At 35.7% G+C, this 17,960-nt stretch overlaps 1 protein-coding gene across 1 annotated transcript; it reads right to left on the bottom strand.

Moving 5' to 3' along the window:
* Window positions 1–607: 607 nt before the first annotated feature.
* Window positions 608–14,029, bottom strand: iffo1a (intermediate filament family orphan 1a). Its single transcript, XM_048202068.1, is given in 10 exon segments — window positions 608–1,423; window positions 4,100–4,230; window positions 4,323–4,415; window positions 5,987–6,104; window positions 7,509–7,584; window positions 7,587–7,698; window positions 8,968–9,108; window positions 9,335–9,430; window positions 9,536–9,596; window positions 12,462–14,029. Coding segments are annotated over 10 exon segments (1,962 nt in total). The 5' UTR covers window positions 13,439–14,029; the 3' UTR covers window positions 608–1,266.
* Window positions 14,030–17,960: the final 3,931 nt, after the last annotated feature.

A 17,960-nucleotide genomic window follows, 5' to 3' on the forward strand; every position in this document is an offset into this window, starting at 1 on the left:
TACAGTTTTGAGTGGATTTTAAATAAAACTTCTACAATGATGATTTATTAAGAAACATTTCAGGTGTTTCTTCATGTTTTTTTTTCTCTATTCAAAATGTGTCAAACAAAACATGTGCTTTTTATTTTTGGTATTTTTTTGTTTTGTTTATCTAACAAAAGCCAGTTCCTCAATGACATCATTTTTAACAGGAAAACAAAAATATAACCGATGGATTTTTTTGCGGTATTAGTTGTTTTGTCTTGATTTAAAACATTCATCTTGTTGGAATTGGTATAATAAATCAAAATATTGTTAAATTATGTAACAAAATGATGTATGCAAGTTCTTCACTTGTTAATTTTCTTGCCAATGTGTAAAGAATAGTGCTTAAGTATAAGCAGAGCATATTTCTTAAAGAACTTCCTTAAAGGGTTAGTTCACCCTAGGGGTGGATGTTCTCCATTTGAACATCCAGCCCTCAGGGTTACTCACCTTCATGTCGTTGCAAACCTGTAAGACTTTTGTTCATCTTTGGAACACAAATGAAGATCTTTTTGATGACAGAATGCTGTCAGATTTCCTTCCATTGACTGCCTTTGTGACTTCTACTTTGATGCTTCAAAAACTTCATAAAAAGATCGGAAAACTAATCCATATAGTCCAAGTTTTCTGAAGAGAATCAATTGCTTGTTATGAAACCGCTTGAGTCATATGGATTAGTTTTCTGATCTCTTTATGAAGTTTTTGAAATGTCAAAGTGGAAGTTACAAAGGCAGTCAATGGAAGGAAATCTGAAGGCATTCTGTCATCAGAAAGATCTACATTTGTGTTCTGAAGATGAACACAGGTCTTACAGGTGTGAAACAACATGAGGGTGAGTAATTAATGACAGAATTTTCATTTTGGGGGGAACTAACCCTTTAAATGACAAATTACAAAATATACTACATAAGAATAATCAAGGTTATCTGCATACAAATAAACTGTTAATAAAATGATGTAATCTATAAAGAGTGATATAACATCAGCCCTCATGTTTTTGGACATTATATGGTGCTACATACTGAAATTGCACAGTGGATGCTTTTTTTTTAGGATAATTAACGGAATATTCCAATAGAGGGCACTAGTGAAACCACACAAGGTTACTTGGCTTTCAGAAGGTAACTATAACCCGTTTACTGTGAGGTTTGCTGCAGCATCACAGTCTCAGTTTTGAAACGATCACTGCCATATGTTTATAATTGCAGCTATTACTGTGGTGCTGGAGGGGCATAAAAGCTATCAAGCCTTCTTCCATGTGTGGTCCGGGACAGAAGAGTTTGACTGCAAGTCACAGTACGGTTCAGCGCTGTCAGAATTTGCCGCAGTTGCTTTTTTCCTCTCCTTCTCTGCATTCTCTCCCTCCTCTACATTAGCCGAAACGAGAAGAGGGGATTTTCTGTGAAGGAAGGAAGGAAGGAAGGAAGGAAGATGTAATGAGTGACAACAGTGGGTGTGGCTTCACCAGCCACAGTAAGCAACAAAAATTGAAGGGGTCAAAAATAACATTGAGAACACACTTATGTCATCTTTCACATCATCTTTTAAAACCAAAGCTGCCATTGTTATTGTCACACAATGGTTTACACCAACAGTTAACTTCAGTTAAAATCATTTTAGGATCACTAATAACCACTTTCACAATATAAAGCAAAAGAAAAGCTTTAAAAAACCCCTCTGGTAAAAATCAAGATTTTATTGTTGTTTATTGGTGCTTTTAATATGCTCTAAAGGGTTAGTTCACCCCAATATCAAATAACTCACCCTCAAGCCATCCTAGGTGTATCTTTTTTTCAGATGAACACAATCTGAGATATATTTAAAAATATCCTGGCTCTTCCAAGCTTTATAATGGTTATGAACCGAGGGCCACATTTTGAAACCCCAAAAAATGCATCTATTCATCATAAAAATAATCCATATGGCTCCAGGGGGTTAATAAAGGCCTTCTGAAGCAAAGCGATGGGTTTTTGTAAGAAAAATATCCATATTTAAAACTTGATTAACTATAATAACTAGTTTACGGCAGACGGCCGCACACATCGATTTACGGCGGAAGAGTGACCTCTGACCTGACGTATTGACAAACGCGGAAGCATAGAGCAAAACAAAACACTGGTCACGAATTTTATATATATCTCCGATTGTGTTCTTCTGAAAGAAGTTAGTCATATACACCTAAGATGGCTTGAGGGTAAGTAAATCATGGGATCATTTTCATTTTTGGGTGAACTATCCCTTTAAGGCAAACCATGTGCAAATTTGTCAGTCAACACCATTGCCAAGTATTTTCTCCTTAAAACTGTAGTGTAACAAAGACAGTCTCAAAAATGCAGATTGAAACCGCCCCTGTGTCCTATCATTACAAATATGTAACCAATCCTGTCAACGTGCAGGGCGGGGGTTTTCTACACTGACTTTCTATGATGTTCAAAGTGTTTCTAAGGATGCTGATTTTTAGAAGGCAGCTGTCTGACTCTGAGAACGGGAATGTAACATTAGCAAAACACATTATTAGCTGTTTGATAATATAGCCAAGCCAAAGGCTAATCATATCAATCAAAGGCTATGTGTCTGACATTTTAGAGAGCGATACATAAACCACATTACCATTCTGATACATTGTAGACCAGTGTTTCTCAACTCCAGTCCTCGGGACCCACTGCTCTGCACATTTTGTATGTATCCCTTATTTAACGCACCTGATTCAGATCATCAGCTCATTAGGAGAGACTCCATGACCTGAACTGAGTGTGTCAGGTAAGAGAGACATACAAAATGTGCAGAGCAGTGGGTCCCAAGGACTGGAGTTGAGAACCACTGTTGTAGACAACCTTGTATAATTCAATCTTCGTCTGAATCAGTTTCTGGTTCAAACAGATATGGCTGAATTAAACCAATATTTCACTAGGCACCACACAGCGTTTACTACAGTTGACCAGATCAGGTAGTCCGAGCTGGTGTGATTGAGTGGAGGCGGGGACTAATTTGCATATTCATTGATCCACGTATACTAAATGAGGCAAAGGTTACATTCAAGCTATTTTGAGGGATGAAGACATTATTTTCACAGGAAAAAAATTTTTTAAATATGTCATTTTGATTATCTACGATGAGATTTATGAGATAAAATGATTGACTGCAGGAGGACCTAGTAATTTTATTATGTTATATATATATTATTTCAATTAATAAAACTGACATAGGTTAAGTCGATAGTTTAACAGAGCTAAAAAATGCACTAAATGTAATAATTAACCTGTTAACTGTCAAAAATGCTTTGGAATACAGACCTAAGGTCGATCTCTTTTTAAAGAAGACACAGATTATTGCGGAAAGCACTTAAAAAAAAAAAAAAAAAAAAGGAAGTCTATAGAAGTTTAATTTTACTGTCAATAAAATGTTTTTATTATTTTATACACCATTTGCTTTATTAAATCATTTAGACTCTAAAAATGCTAGAAGATCAAAGCCATATGTCTAACCAGATTGTGTTTCAAATTTGAATTTGATATCACAAAAACTGAACCTGCTAAAAGGCTTTAAAGTATCATTTCCATTAATACAATGTTCACTTTCAAACTGGTTTTCACAGGATGAATTTTGGGTGTTTAAGCTTTCAAATGATAATTTCTGATCTTATTTATGATAATTACTAAAATATGTGATAGGGTAAAAAGGCTGTATAAAATGTGCTTAAATGCATTTTTTAACTTCTTTATTAGAAAAACAAATCTAATTTACAGTACAACATCAGCAATAATCATAAACAAGGGTTTAAAATGACTTTTTAATAAAAACTTAATTAAACCACATCTTTGCAGCTTTTTCTTTACAGAACCAGAGCATGTTTGCTGGTAAGCTTGTGCAAATTAATGATGAGTGGTACGAAATGAGAGGTTCTGGTGCAGAGCAAAGACTGCCTATTAATTGAACCCTACAAACATTTTGATGTCTAAAAAGGCCTTTTGAAGTAGTTATTTATGAGCACCTTTGACCCTACAACATGACTATCATGATTAGTCTTCTTTCAAAGTCCTTGTGTGTGTGTGTGTGTGTGTGTGTGTGTGTGTACCTGTCTCCAGTCTGAGTGATTAATCGTCTGCAGGTCTCCATTTGAACATCCAGCCCTCTTTTCATGCTGCACATCTCCATATACTCATGCAAATGCCTGTTCATATCCGACTTAGCAGTTGCCAATTCCAACTACGGGTATAGACAAACACAAAACAAACCGTCTTAAAGTAATAGAAAGACATGCAGAGTTAGACGTTTAAGAACAAGCACCAACTCTTTACCTCAATTTGATCAATGGTGTCTTGGTATTCCTTCTCACGAGACTTGAAAAGGGACTCTGTGTCCTTTATCACCTTCTCTATGGACTCATCTTGCTGTGTGAGACAGTGTGATTTAGCAAAAGAAAAAACTGTTATTTTTGAGATGTCTTGTAGCTTTTTTCTACATGATAGAAATATTTTACAGAGAGAGAGAGAAAGATGAAATGTATCAATTCAGTTAAAATGGGGACTCAGTGTTTTTTTCTCATTCGTTTGCCGTTTATAGCAAAACTGATGAGCCAACAGAAACCACCAAACTGTATTAAGTCTAGCGTGAGCAATTTCATATTATGTTTGTATGATGGGTATTTTTTGGGGGACCTGCAACAGTACAAAAATAAAGCTAAATACATTTAAAAATGTATAAATCAATGCATGTTCAGCTGTTCAAATGCACGTTTGTTTTTTCCAGGTGTAACTGGATTCATTTCATATAATGTAAAAAATTATATGATCAAGAAGACATGACAACATATGTTTTTACTAGTGCTATCAATCGATTAAATAAATTAATTAATCGCACATTTTTCTGTAATGTAAATTTTCATTAAAGTTTGTTTTTAATATATTTCTATATTGTAATAATTTCACATTTAATCTCCACATTGTAGAATCAACATAAAGACAGTATATTTTAAATATTTGTTTAATGGAATCTTTTTATATATGAAGGTCAGTTTCACCGATACCAATACTGATGTCTCTATGAAATAGATTTTCCCCCCTTCAATTTTAGCCGTTAATTACAGCCATTCAAAGTTACAGTATAATTAAAAGCTATCAGCTATTAATTTTCACATGTATTAGGCTTTAAAAAAATATAACTTTTAATTTATGTGAACTTAAAACTAGGCTTTTATGCCTGTATAAAAAGAACTATAGCACTAGATCATCGATTGGCATTAAATTAGAAGTACCTAGGATACACTCAGAACATGGAAAATCAGCTTTCTCCTACTTTGCTCCTTGGCTGTGGAATGAATTTCAAATTAATGCTCAACTAGAAAGAATTCCTTCTTTGAATGCGTTTAAGAATATATTGCGATGTAAATTGAATGAAGTGTGTGGCTGTTTTAATTAATTTGGTGATATATGATTAATGTTATTGTTTTTACCTTATCTGTTTGGAATTTGTTATGTGTTTTGTAATTATGTGAAAATTTTAATACGGCCATCTTGGCCAGGACTCCCTGGAAGAAGAGATTTCTTTTTATCTCAATGGGACCTTCCTGGAAAAATAAAGGTTAAATAAAATAAATAAATAAATAAAAAACAATCATCAAATAAACAGGTTTATTAGGCTGTTGTCACTTTAAGACCTGGCGCACATACTGTATTATGCGAATCTGACACTCATCCAGTTTTCTCACTCTCTTTTTTTAAGACTGTGCTTACAAGCATACTTGACAAAACTGCCATTTTGGCATAATTTTGTGAGATTTTGTCTTTCTGTGCACGAGTCGTGCGTGTGTCACATAATTTAAGTTGAAATAACTTATACAGCCAAGTTGATTGTACTTAAAAATTTAAGGCAGAAATTTTTTTTTTTACAGTTTAAATCTATCATGCCAATGTTATTTACAAAGTCCATCAATGGAGTTGAAACAAATTAAAGACGGATGTACCTCTCCTTGGTTCTCAACACTGAAGGTGTATCCTGGAAAATCCTCCCAGAGTAACAGAGTTTCCTCCGTCTCTTCCCATGCAAGACTGTCACAGTCATCCTCAAACTCACATTCGCGTCTGAGACATAAAAACAAACACTCTCAAGTGATTTGAAACAGTCTGCATAAAAAGCATGTGTGGTCTTCAAAATAACAACATGAACCTCAATGCATCAGCACTATCTTTTTAAAGGGATAGTTCACCCAAAAATGAAAATTTGATGTCTATCTGCTTATCCCCAGCGCATCCAAGATGTAGGTGACTTTGTTTCTTCAGTAGAACACAAATGATGATTTTTAACTCAACCGCTGCCGTCTGTCAGTCAAATAATGGGAGTGAATGGGAACTTCTACTATAAGAGTAAATAAAACTTGCATAGACAAGTCCAAATTAAACCCTGCGGCTCGTGACGACACATTGATGTCCTAAGACACGAAACGATCGGTTTGTGTGAGAAACCGAACAGTATTTATCCGCTTGTTAAGTCGTGACGTAAGGAACGCCGTTTCCGGGTCCAAGCCTCAACTCTTTTCACTTGAGAATGCCATCGACGGCCGTTTATGAGCGCTATTTATTCATATTAAACATCAATCATTTAAAAAAGTTAAACATTTTAAATACTTACAGTCTACACAACAGTCTTCGTGCTCACAGCATCACAGACATTAATATTTTAACGATTTATAAAAGATGAATCATTGTCTGGCCATCTGGAATTTTGGTATGGAGATAAAGGTTATGATTATAATTTTTTTGTAGTATTACACCACATCATGTGTGTATATTAGCACCATTTGTTGTTTTCTTATGGTATGAAATAGAGCGTTAGGACCCGGAAGCGCTGCTGCGTGATGTCAGACTTAACAACCGGATATCATTTTTTACCTCTAATACACCACTATGTCCAACTGCGTTCAGCACTCGTTTAGTGAGGTCTGATCGCGCACTGACAACGGAAGTAATGTCTAGCACTCGTTGAAGTATAAGCACGAGACATCACTGCCATTGTCAGAGCGCGATCAGACCTCACTAAACGAGTGCTGAATGCAGTTGGACATAGTGGTGTTCGGTTTCTCGCACAAACCGATCGTTTCGTGTCTTAGGACATCAATGTGTCGTCACGAGCCGCAGGGTTTAATTTGGACTTGTCTATGCAAGTTTTATTTACTCTTATAGTAGAAGTTCCCATTCACTCCCATTATTTGACTGACAGACGGCAGCGGTTGAGTTAAAAATCATCATTTGTGTTCTACTGAAGAAACAAAGTCACCTACATCTTGGATGCGCTGGGGATAAGCAGATAGACATGGGTGAACTGTCCCTTTAATATTCCATTTCTTTTCATAAGAAGTACAATTTATTTAGTTGACTTGTGTATCATCTCACTAATTAGGAATTCATTATGTTTGAGTAAAACTGATTAACAGAACTCATAACTCCATAACATTCTCTGAAATTTCAGACGTTCAATGGCGCACTTACAATTGGTTGAGCATCCTCTGCATCTCCTCATTGATCTGATTGGCTGATGAGCAACACAGTTCCACCTCCTTATTCCGCTTTCTTCACTTTCAGAGATGCTGGCTGGTTCATCACTCTCGTTCCCTCTGATTGTCTGTGGTGCTGTTTTACGAGGACGGCGATTCAAAGTTGATGGAGGTGTGGCTACTTGCTAGAAAACAGTAATAGGAATAAAAATCTTCAGTGTCATGATCTGCATACAAATATGCTGATTAAAGAAACTTTTCTTATTTTTATCAATCTTGGAAACAGTTGTACTGCTTAAAGGTGCCCTAGAATTAAAAATTGAATTTATCTTGGCATAGTTAAATAACAAGAGTTCAGTACATGGAAAAGACATACAGTGAGTCTCAAACTCCATTGTTTCCTCCTTCTTGTGTAAATCTCATTTGTTTAAAAGACCTCCGAAGAACAGGCGAATCTCAACATAACACTGACTGTTACGTAACAGTCGGGCTCATTAATATGTACGCCCCCAATATTTGCATATGCCAGCCCATGTTCAAGGCATTACACAAGGGCAAAACGTCTGGATCTGTGCACAGCTGAATCGTCAGACTAGGTAAGCAAGCAAGAACAACAGCGAAAAATGGCAGATGGAGCGATAATAACTGACATGATCCATGATATCATGATATTTTTAGTGATATTTGTAAACTGTCTTTCTAAAATGTTTCGTTAGCATGTTGCTAATGTACTGTTAAATGTGGTTAAAGTTACCATCGTTTCTTACTGTATTCACAGAGACAAGAGCCGTCGCTATTTTCACTATTAAACACTTGCAGTCTGTATAATGCATAAACACAACTTCATTCTTTATAAATCTCTCCAACAGTGTAGCATTAGCCGTTAGCCACGGAGCATAGCATCAAACTCATTCAGAATCAAATGTAAACATCCAAATAAATACTTTACTCACATAATCCGATGTATGCATGCAGCATGCATGACGAACACTTTGTAAAGATCCATTTTGAGGGTTATATTAGCTGTGTGAACTTTGTTTACGCAGTGATGGAGAGCGCGAGCAATTAAAGGGCCCGCAGCCTGAATCGGCGCATTTCTAATTATGCCCCAAAATAGGCAGTTAAAAAAATTAATTAAAAAAAATCTATGGGGTATTTTGAGCTGAAACTTCACAGACACATTCAGGGGACACCGTAGACTTGTATTACATCTTGTAAAAAAACGTTCGATGGCACCTTTAATATTTTTGTGGAAACCATAATACATTATTTTAAGGATTCTTTGATGAATAGAAAGTTTAAACAGCATTTATTTGAAACAGAAGCACTTTACAATAAGGTCCCATTAGTTACATATTAACTAAAATTAACTAACAATGAGTAATTTATTTGTTAGTATTTATTATTCTAATTCATGTAACTGTAACTGCAAATAGTGATTATGAAAGACAAACCTGGAATATCTGAATCATGTCTTCGCAGTTTCTCTGTTGTGCTACATCACACAGACGAGCCGTGATGTCAATCCTGCGACAGATATCCATGTCCACTTTCATGGCCTTCTCCTGGATCTTACTGTCCAAATCTGAGTGATTCTAAAGTAAAATAGAAAATGAAAGAGAATGTAAAGTGAGGATGAGACTAATTGAAATGGAGTGGACAAGTAAAGAGGATCAATTACTCTGCTAAGATATTTGTGGGACACCGTTTGACTGGACTCAGCATTATTTGTGCTTCTATTGAAATGAACAATATTGACTAAATGACTTAATGTTGTATTTTTGAGGTCAGGTCACATGATGAATATTGCTTTTAACTTACATTGCTCATGAGGCCTTTGAACAGAACCAGCTCCGCTTTAAGCTGCTTAACCCTCAGAGCAAGTTCATCCTGGCACACCTCGCTCTCCTGCAGGTCCTGCAACACACACAAGTGTCATCAGATGCAGTAAGTGTACACAGTGGAAAATAAGATTTGATTCTTACTTTAATTCATTTGAATATTTAATTTAATTGGTTTTACTTCTTCAAGCTCTGCAACTTTTTCCTCTAGCTCCATCCGCATTGTGTATTCCTCTTCCCATCTAGAATAATTAATGAGATGAGAGAATTGGCCAATCATTAAACACATTCACAACCAATTATATGATATCAGGTCTCAAATATATGACCTATCTATCTATCTATCTATCTATCTATCTATCTATCTATCTATCTATCTATCTATCTATCTATCTATCTATCTAATCACTGCTTCACTTCAGAAGGCCTTTATTATCCCCCTGGGGCCGTATGGATTATTTTTATGATAGATGGATGCATTTTTTTGGGCTTCAAAAATCACACCCCTCATTCACTACCATTATAAAGCTTGGAAAAGCCAGGATATTTTTAAATATATCTTTGATTGTGTTAGTCTGAAAGAAGACAGTCATATACACATAGGACAGTTCGAGGGTGAGTAAATCATGGGATAATTTTTATTTTTGGGTGAACTATGCCTTTAATCGGGTTAAATGCCAGATTTAATTTGATGTCTGTTTAATGGGTTGTATACCTTGGCTTTGATAATTCAAGAATATATTAAAAACAGACTGTAAAACAACCTATAATGGTAGCTAAGTTATATTTAGCATGTAAATTCAAGAACTCTACGAAAGTAAACATGAAATTCTACACTTCCACACGTCATAAAAGTGCAACCACCAGCAAAGAGTGAGTGAATCTCCAGGGATCTCTCATGTAACATGACCCTATAGTTTGGGTTGATAGTACTGTTTTCATGTAGTATGTCATCCCTTTTTTGCGCCATTACGTAATGTGTCACCAGACTGTACACATAAGGGACACACACTACTGCCTGAGACAGGAAGTGCAGGACCGGTCACACACAAGCTCCTTCCATTTTAGATCATCACTGCAGTATTACTGCAGGTGTTACAGCAGGTGATTTATGTTAGTGTAACACTGAGATAACACCCACATAACCTTCTTCTTAACGCACCAATGAATATGCTAACAGCTGAATCAGCAATTCCAGAAACCAGGTGCCATTGCATCACATACACAACTAAAAACAATGAGAAAATATAACAGAAAAACATACAACAAAGGGGAGAAATAAACCTGACTGGGCTATTTTGGCTGATACTCAGTAGCTTTGGCAGCTGGTGGTAGCCTAGGGAGGCTGAACAGGAAGGTAAGAGAGAGATCGTTAAATTATTCCCTATTGGCCTCCTGGCAGTAGCAGCACTCAGTTCAGTACTGCATTGCAGATGCTGAGGCGCAGAGGGGAGGCGGCTGAAGTTAGAATGAGAGAGAGATGGAGAGAGAGACTCATCGGGAGGAAGGGTTATTCAGGGGATTTACTCATTAGTCATGTGTTGTTCTGAACCCCCCCCCCCCCCCCCCTCTGAAATTAAAATTTAACACTAATTAGCATTATTTCTATATTATAATATAAATGCATGAAATAAATACCTAATCAAATTATATATATATAATTTTTTATATAAAATTGTATAAATAAGACAAAAAGAAAAAAATAACTACTACATAAGATTGAGAGAATCATGTAGTGGTCCAATTTAAACATATTATATTTTAAATAAAACAAATTAATAAGAAATAAGCCTTAAAAATGAAATAACATTTAACTATTGAATGCAATTAAAACCACTACTTTCTCAAAGGATAATCATACAGCATTTTCACTATATTCTAAAGTGATTTTTAATTAATTAATGGGGGTCTAGGGCAAAAATGATGCTGAAAATGGCCCCCCAAAAAAATCACATACATATTTTTCATAGTATCAAATTATCTGACACAAGGATGATATTATATGTTTAGAAATAATATGCCCCCATAACGTTAAAAAAGCAACAACATTCATTTTAACACAGTTGCGCACAGTACTTTTTTCCCCCTGTGATTAAATACAGTAAGAAGGGTAATATACAGTAAGTGAATTCTGTTTATGAAATTCTATTTAAAGACTACTTCAATACTCCATAAAAAAAAAGGAAAAAAAAGTCAAGTGAAGAATAATTTAAATATCAAGTCAGTGTGAACCAGCTCTAATAGTTTTATCTTGCTAAAGAACAAATGCACTTATTCAGCACAAACACATTCATACAAATGTATTCGCATTGAGCACATCTGCTATACCAGATTTTTATGAGGGTCACAGGCTTGAATAGGCAAAGCCCTGTTAGAGCTATTACAAGAATCTTCAGTGATACACTTTAATTAACCTGTAATCTCACCTCACAGAGGTAAAACCTGAGGATGTGCACTATTTAGTGGATGTTGTTTTGTTAAAGATTCTGCTAGAAACATAAATGTTAATGTCAGAAATTTACTAGTCTATATTACCAGACTTTGTATAATGTGTGGTGGATTTTAATATATTGTGTCATGGTAGTGACATATGATGGTAATAATGTTTTTCAGTTTTTAGAAAAAAACAAAAAACAACATAAGCCCTAATACATTAGTTAGCAGTCAGATGAATGGACTGATTGTGAATTAAATTTCTCTAAACATGTTTTAATGACATCTAACATACACTCAATATGATTTTTAAATGTTTTGAAAATGTTAACAAGTCCAAAATACAGAAATTGTAATTTTACAAAATTACAAAAGTTATCTTTAATTTGGGGAATGCTTTACTTTTGGATAACCATCCAAAAAAGTTTATCCAACCACTTAGAGAATTAAAGAAAGTATGATATATATGAATGATATATGTAGTGTGTGTGTGTGTATATATATCATTATATGATATATCATTATATTATATATATATATCATTCTGATTAGATGAAACTGACATGGAAAAGCTAATACAGAAGTTGCATAGCGCGCGTAAAGTTGTGCGTAAAAGTTGCATTTTGAAGCTTTATACAACCTTTACAAGAACATGACATTCCACACATACTAACCTCCTTTTGTATTCGTCTCTCTCCCTCTTTACCTTGGCCAGCACATTATACAGGGCCCGAATCTCTGGGGTGATGGTGTCGATCTGGACACCCACCCCGTCTGGAGGCACCCATGACGACACCCCTACACCCGGAGCCGAGACCCGCGACTCACGCCCGGTGCTGTACCTCTGATTGTAAGACCAGACAGAGCTAGGATGAAATCTGGGTGGAGGATTGCTGGTACAACCAATCCCGGTACTGACATACTTCCCGTTAATATTGTTAATGGTTTTTGGAGCAGGATCAATCGGACTGATGGGGAAATTTGGGGTGAGATTGGAATTAGAGTCCGTCAAATTGAATGGGTTCAAGTTTTCTAATGTTGTCCTGTTATTGGACTCCAGAGGGAGGATGGTATTATTGAGAGTAGGTGACAACAAGGTTCCGGACAGATATGCGGTGTCGTTCGCGTTCTGAATGGGTATCAGGTCTGGCCTAACAGGAATCAATCCAACGAAGCAGGTTTGAACCCCAACATCTCGCGTTAAAGGCTTCTTATTTTCTACACACTCCGCATTGTCATCCAAAGCCTGTTGCAGTTGCTTTTCTAATACTTTATTCCGACGTTCCAGTTCATGCACTTTGGCTAAAAAGCAGCGGAAACGCAAATTCAGAGTTTTGAGGACGCTGATGTTGGATCCCAGGTCGTTACGCAGGGCCGTGGCGGCAGGAGGAGGTGGAGACACCCGGTGAAGATAGTTACCCAGGTGTAGATACGGTGTTCCCGGAGGTGGTAAAGCGCCCAGGTCAAACCCATCCTGCCCGAAGCCACCCGTATGTTCGCTCAGGAAAAGGCCCGCTGGATCGGTCCAGTGGCCCGATGACGCGGAGTCCGCGAAGCCCGTCACCTGGTTCTGCTGGAACGAATACACGTTCTCCCCCAATACAGGATTCATTCTAGTATGAGAAAATCTAAAATGCTCAAAGTCCGGCATGAACACTGATTTAACTGTATGCCTTCAAAGATGATCCTCTGAAGTTAATAAACTGGAGAAACACTTGTCCGATTCAGACCAAATGAATGAATCCGACTAACACCCGATTAAACTGAAGCTTTTAAATTATATGACAGTCTATTAATGTAACATAAGGACGCGTTATGCGTATTTGCATGCTATTAGTTATACCAATACCTTAACAGACGTAGTTTGTTTTCTTAGTGAGGATTAAACGCGTCTTCATAGAGGAACAGCCAGGCTCCAGAGCAGAGATAAACATGAAAGGAGCAACTGCGGCTCCTTCTTACCGTGATTAGGTAGTATAAGCGCCTCACTCGCGCGCATCGCGAAAGTTTGTCCAGTTTTGTAGACTTCATCGTGTATAGTTTAATCAATGAGGTAAAAAAAGACATGTAAACCCTGGGATTGTTAGGTTATAATTTATTGTGCAATATTTAAGCTCACTATTTTGAATGTGCGTTTGTAGGTTTCTGGGATTTACGGTAGCGTAGGTGTACCCTTAAAGTCACTGACTGTGATTGGCAACAACAGTGTGATACAAATCGTGACGGAGAGCGTGCCTATTATTTATTTATGCACACACTTACGTGTTTCTTTAACTATAGTCACTTAGAAAAGTAGAAAATTCAGAAATGTAGCTGTTTTGAAACACACTTTTTGTTTGAATGTTTCCACCACAGTGTTATTTCCATATCGAATTGGGCCTATGTTTTGCAGTAGCCTATTATGTTGGTCGAATTAAACGTATGGAATAAAATAACTTATCTTAGCTGTACATAGCATAATATTTTTTTTAGTTTCCATAGTTTGTGAAAATTATAGTTGATTTGAAATGACAGAGTAAAAAATCTGCTCACAAAAACATTTACCTTGTTTTTTTTTAAGGTCGCGTCTCATATTTCATCTCAAGTATGGTCTTCACTGACACTGTTGTCTCCTTGGTAACTAAGCACACTAACTTTTGAGAGAAAAGGTACTTTTATAAAATATTTTCATAGTATAAAACAAACTCTGGGACCAGGGTAAAGCTAAAATCTATGTTTAGTATGATGTACAGCATTATGGTCTTGGGTATAAAGTCTTGGGTTTCTAAGTTCTCCAAATATAATTTACAATAGAATACATCCAAAGCATATGTTCCACATTATTTATTAGTAAGTTGCCAGTAAAGCTTTATTCAACACTGTTTACAAAGTGTTTTACAGTTGAATAGAAGAACAAGTAAGACTCAGAAAAGCGTAAACAGAGGACTTCATTGTGTGGCACTGCAAGCTCACCCTCATTATCATATCCATCTTGAACATGACATCACAATAATTAGTAAACAGAGTTTTATTTTTAACAGGTTAACAATGCAGGGCAGACTGGTGAAAAATGTTGGTGTTTGTCCATATGGTCCCTGTGAAAAAAAAATCACATTTATCATTTGGGCAACTGAGTCAAAGGCATATGTAAACATGTAATAATTTTTTTTAAAATCTATATTGGGGGTACAGTTTACAGGTGGATCAGCCCACTGGGAATTCCCTCAGTGCACCAGATGGCCAATCTGCCACCGAAGCGACAGCTGGTTATCCTTACCTTCTTAACCTGCTCACACTCATCTTAGTGTAGAGAGATGATCAGTAAATGAAAGAGCAGTATTATGACAAATAATTTGACTTTTGCTCTTAGGACAAACTAAAAAAGGTATTTTCTTAAGTGGGTTCTGTGATAGAAAATAAGTAGTTCAGATACACTGACTCATCAACATCACAGCGAGCCCTAGACATAATGGCATGCTGTGTGAAGTGATCTGGGATGACAAGAGGGGAGATGAAGGGATGATTACAGGCTTTCGCGGGTCCACTGGCAGCTCCATGACAATCCTGTCATCACGTCAAATCAAGAAAATCAAGAGTCATAGTTATCAAGAGTCATTATGCAAACAATTAGAAGTTAAACTTGTATAATCACTATAATGGAGAGTGAATAGCACTTGCTAAATGTGATTGTAAGATAATAATATCTGTTGGTTGACCAGAGTAAGTATTCAAACATGAAAAGAAACATAAATGAGTTCCAGCATGACTCAGTGGATGTGATAGGCCTATATCTATACAGTACTGGTCAAAAAAATTGGAATAATTAAGATTTTATAATGTTTTTGAAAGAATGCTCACCAATTTAATGGAAATAGAGTAAAAACAGTAATATTGTGAAATATGATCACAATTTAAAATAACTTTTTTCTATTTGAATATCTTTTAAAATGTAATTTATTCCTGTGATGGCAAAGCAGCATCATTACTCCAGTCATCAGTGTCACATGATCCTTCAGAAATCATTCTAATACGCTGATTTGCTGCTCAATTATCAATTACTTTTTAGTGCTCGGCCATTAATACTGTTTCTTATTATTATTAATGTCAAACCATGCTAGGATTCTTCAATGAATAGAAAGTTCAATGAACAGCATTTATTTGAAATATAAATCTTTTGTAACATTATAAATGTCTTTACTATTATTTTTTATAAGTTTCTTTCTTTCTTTCTTACTGTATTTTTGATTAAATAAATGCTTAGGTGAGCATAAAAGACTTCTTCCAAAAACAATACTTAAAAAAATAATAATAAATATTTCAAACTTTTGTCCGGTAGAGTAGATCTATCTTTTAGCTGGAGTGCACATAGTCATAAATAGTCCACTGAAGAAAGTTCTTCCATAAATTATACTGCTTCCATTCACACAGCGTTTGTTATAAGTGTCTACATATACTCACTGAGCTGTGGGATGACTTTGCCCAAAGCTTTGGCAGTCCCCGTGGAGTTTAGAATGATGTTCTGTCTGGCATCTTGCTCATCCTCACAGCTCAATAAATAAGAAATGCACTGTTTTTTTCTGTCCAGCACACTCCTTACAGAAGATCAATGTGTCCAGTATGCATGCAGCCAGTGAACGTTTTTACTTTCTGAAAGTATATAATTTTAACTGCGTACATACATGAATTATTTAATTCATTTACTTAGTTCTACTTAAAGTAATGGCCAAATTTGATGTGTAGAAAGTTTGCAGTTCCCTAACAATGCACTTTCCGTTGAGTGTCACTAGGCGGCAACAACAATGACACTCTCTGCAGGCAGCCACACCTCTATTAAAAGTGCATAAGCTGTTTATGCAGTGTATTTCCAAATTTAGTAATATATTTGTTTTACTTTTAGCAGTATGTGTTATCAAAACGATTTACAGTAAAGGACTTAAGTCTTAAGGCACTTTAGCAGCACCAGGTGGACCATAAGCAGTATAAGGAGCATCACTGCAGCATTATGCACAATGTGGATCTCTTTCAAGTGAAAGGGCGCTTCTAGTGGTTTGTATGAGAACTGCAATGCAGCATCACACTATCGTGGACTTACCTTTACTGTGCAATGACTTTATAGATATTTCAGAGGCTTTGCCACTATATACTACACTACCGTTCATTTTTGTTTTTTTCTTTGAAAGAAATTAATATTTTTATTCAGCGAGGATGCATTAAATGCATCAAAATGACACTGAAACATTTATAATGTTGCAAAACATTTATATTTGAAATAAATGCTGTTCTTTTATTAAACTTTTCCCTCAAAGAATCCCTGAAAGAAATGTATCTCGGTTTCCACAAAAAAAATTGTTTTCAGCATTGATAATAATAAGAAATGTTACTTGAACTCCAAATCATCATATTAGAATGATTTCTGAAGGATCATGTGACACTGAAGACTGGAGTAATGATGCTGAAAATTCATTTTTATCAAATGTGGCTGACAAAATATCTTTTTGTATTGAAATAAGTGAGAGAAACCTCTTTTTTAGCTTCATAAAGTAGTAAAAAACTATAACAACAAAATATAACCAAAAATTTTTATTTTGGGTCTGTACATTGCCTTAGTACATTAAAATATGCGGGTCAAATTGACCCATGAACGTAATAGTAATTTTGTGTTTTCATGTCAAAATCAACCCGATCTTGCGCCAATTTGTACATATTTGACAAGGTGGCTAATTCATACAAATTCGTATGAATGACCTACCCCTAACACCGCCCCTTAAGCTACCTATCACTGGGGTTTAAACAAATCGTATGAATTCGTACAAATTAGCCACCTCGTAAAATACATAAAAATTGCCATGAGATTGGGTTGGTCAAAACACATCAGCGTGTTGAAACTTACATGCATGTTCATGACCCTAAATGAGAAAAAGTCACAAAATTTCAAGAGAAACAATGTAGGTTAGATAGCATTTCAAATAGATAGAAGAAAGAAATAATAGCTCATTTTTACCATATGTGGCTGACAAAATATTTTTTTGTATTGAAATAAGTGGGAGAAAGCTCCTTTTTTAGCTTCATAGGTAGTAAAAAAACTAAAATAACAAAATATAACCAAAAAATATTATTTTGGTCTGTATAGTTGCCTTAGTACATTAAAACATTGACCCATGAATGTAATAGTAATTTTGTGTGTACATGTCAAA

Source organism: Megalobrama amblycephala, linkage group LG9 (genome assembly GCF_018812025.1).
Source record: "Megalobrama amblycephala isolate DHTTF-2021 linkage group LG9, ASM1881202v1, whole genome shotgun sequence".
Classification (NCBI taxonomy): Eukaryota; Metazoa; Chordata; class Actinopteri; order Cypriniformes; family Xenocyprididae; genus Megalobrama; species Megalobrama amblycephala.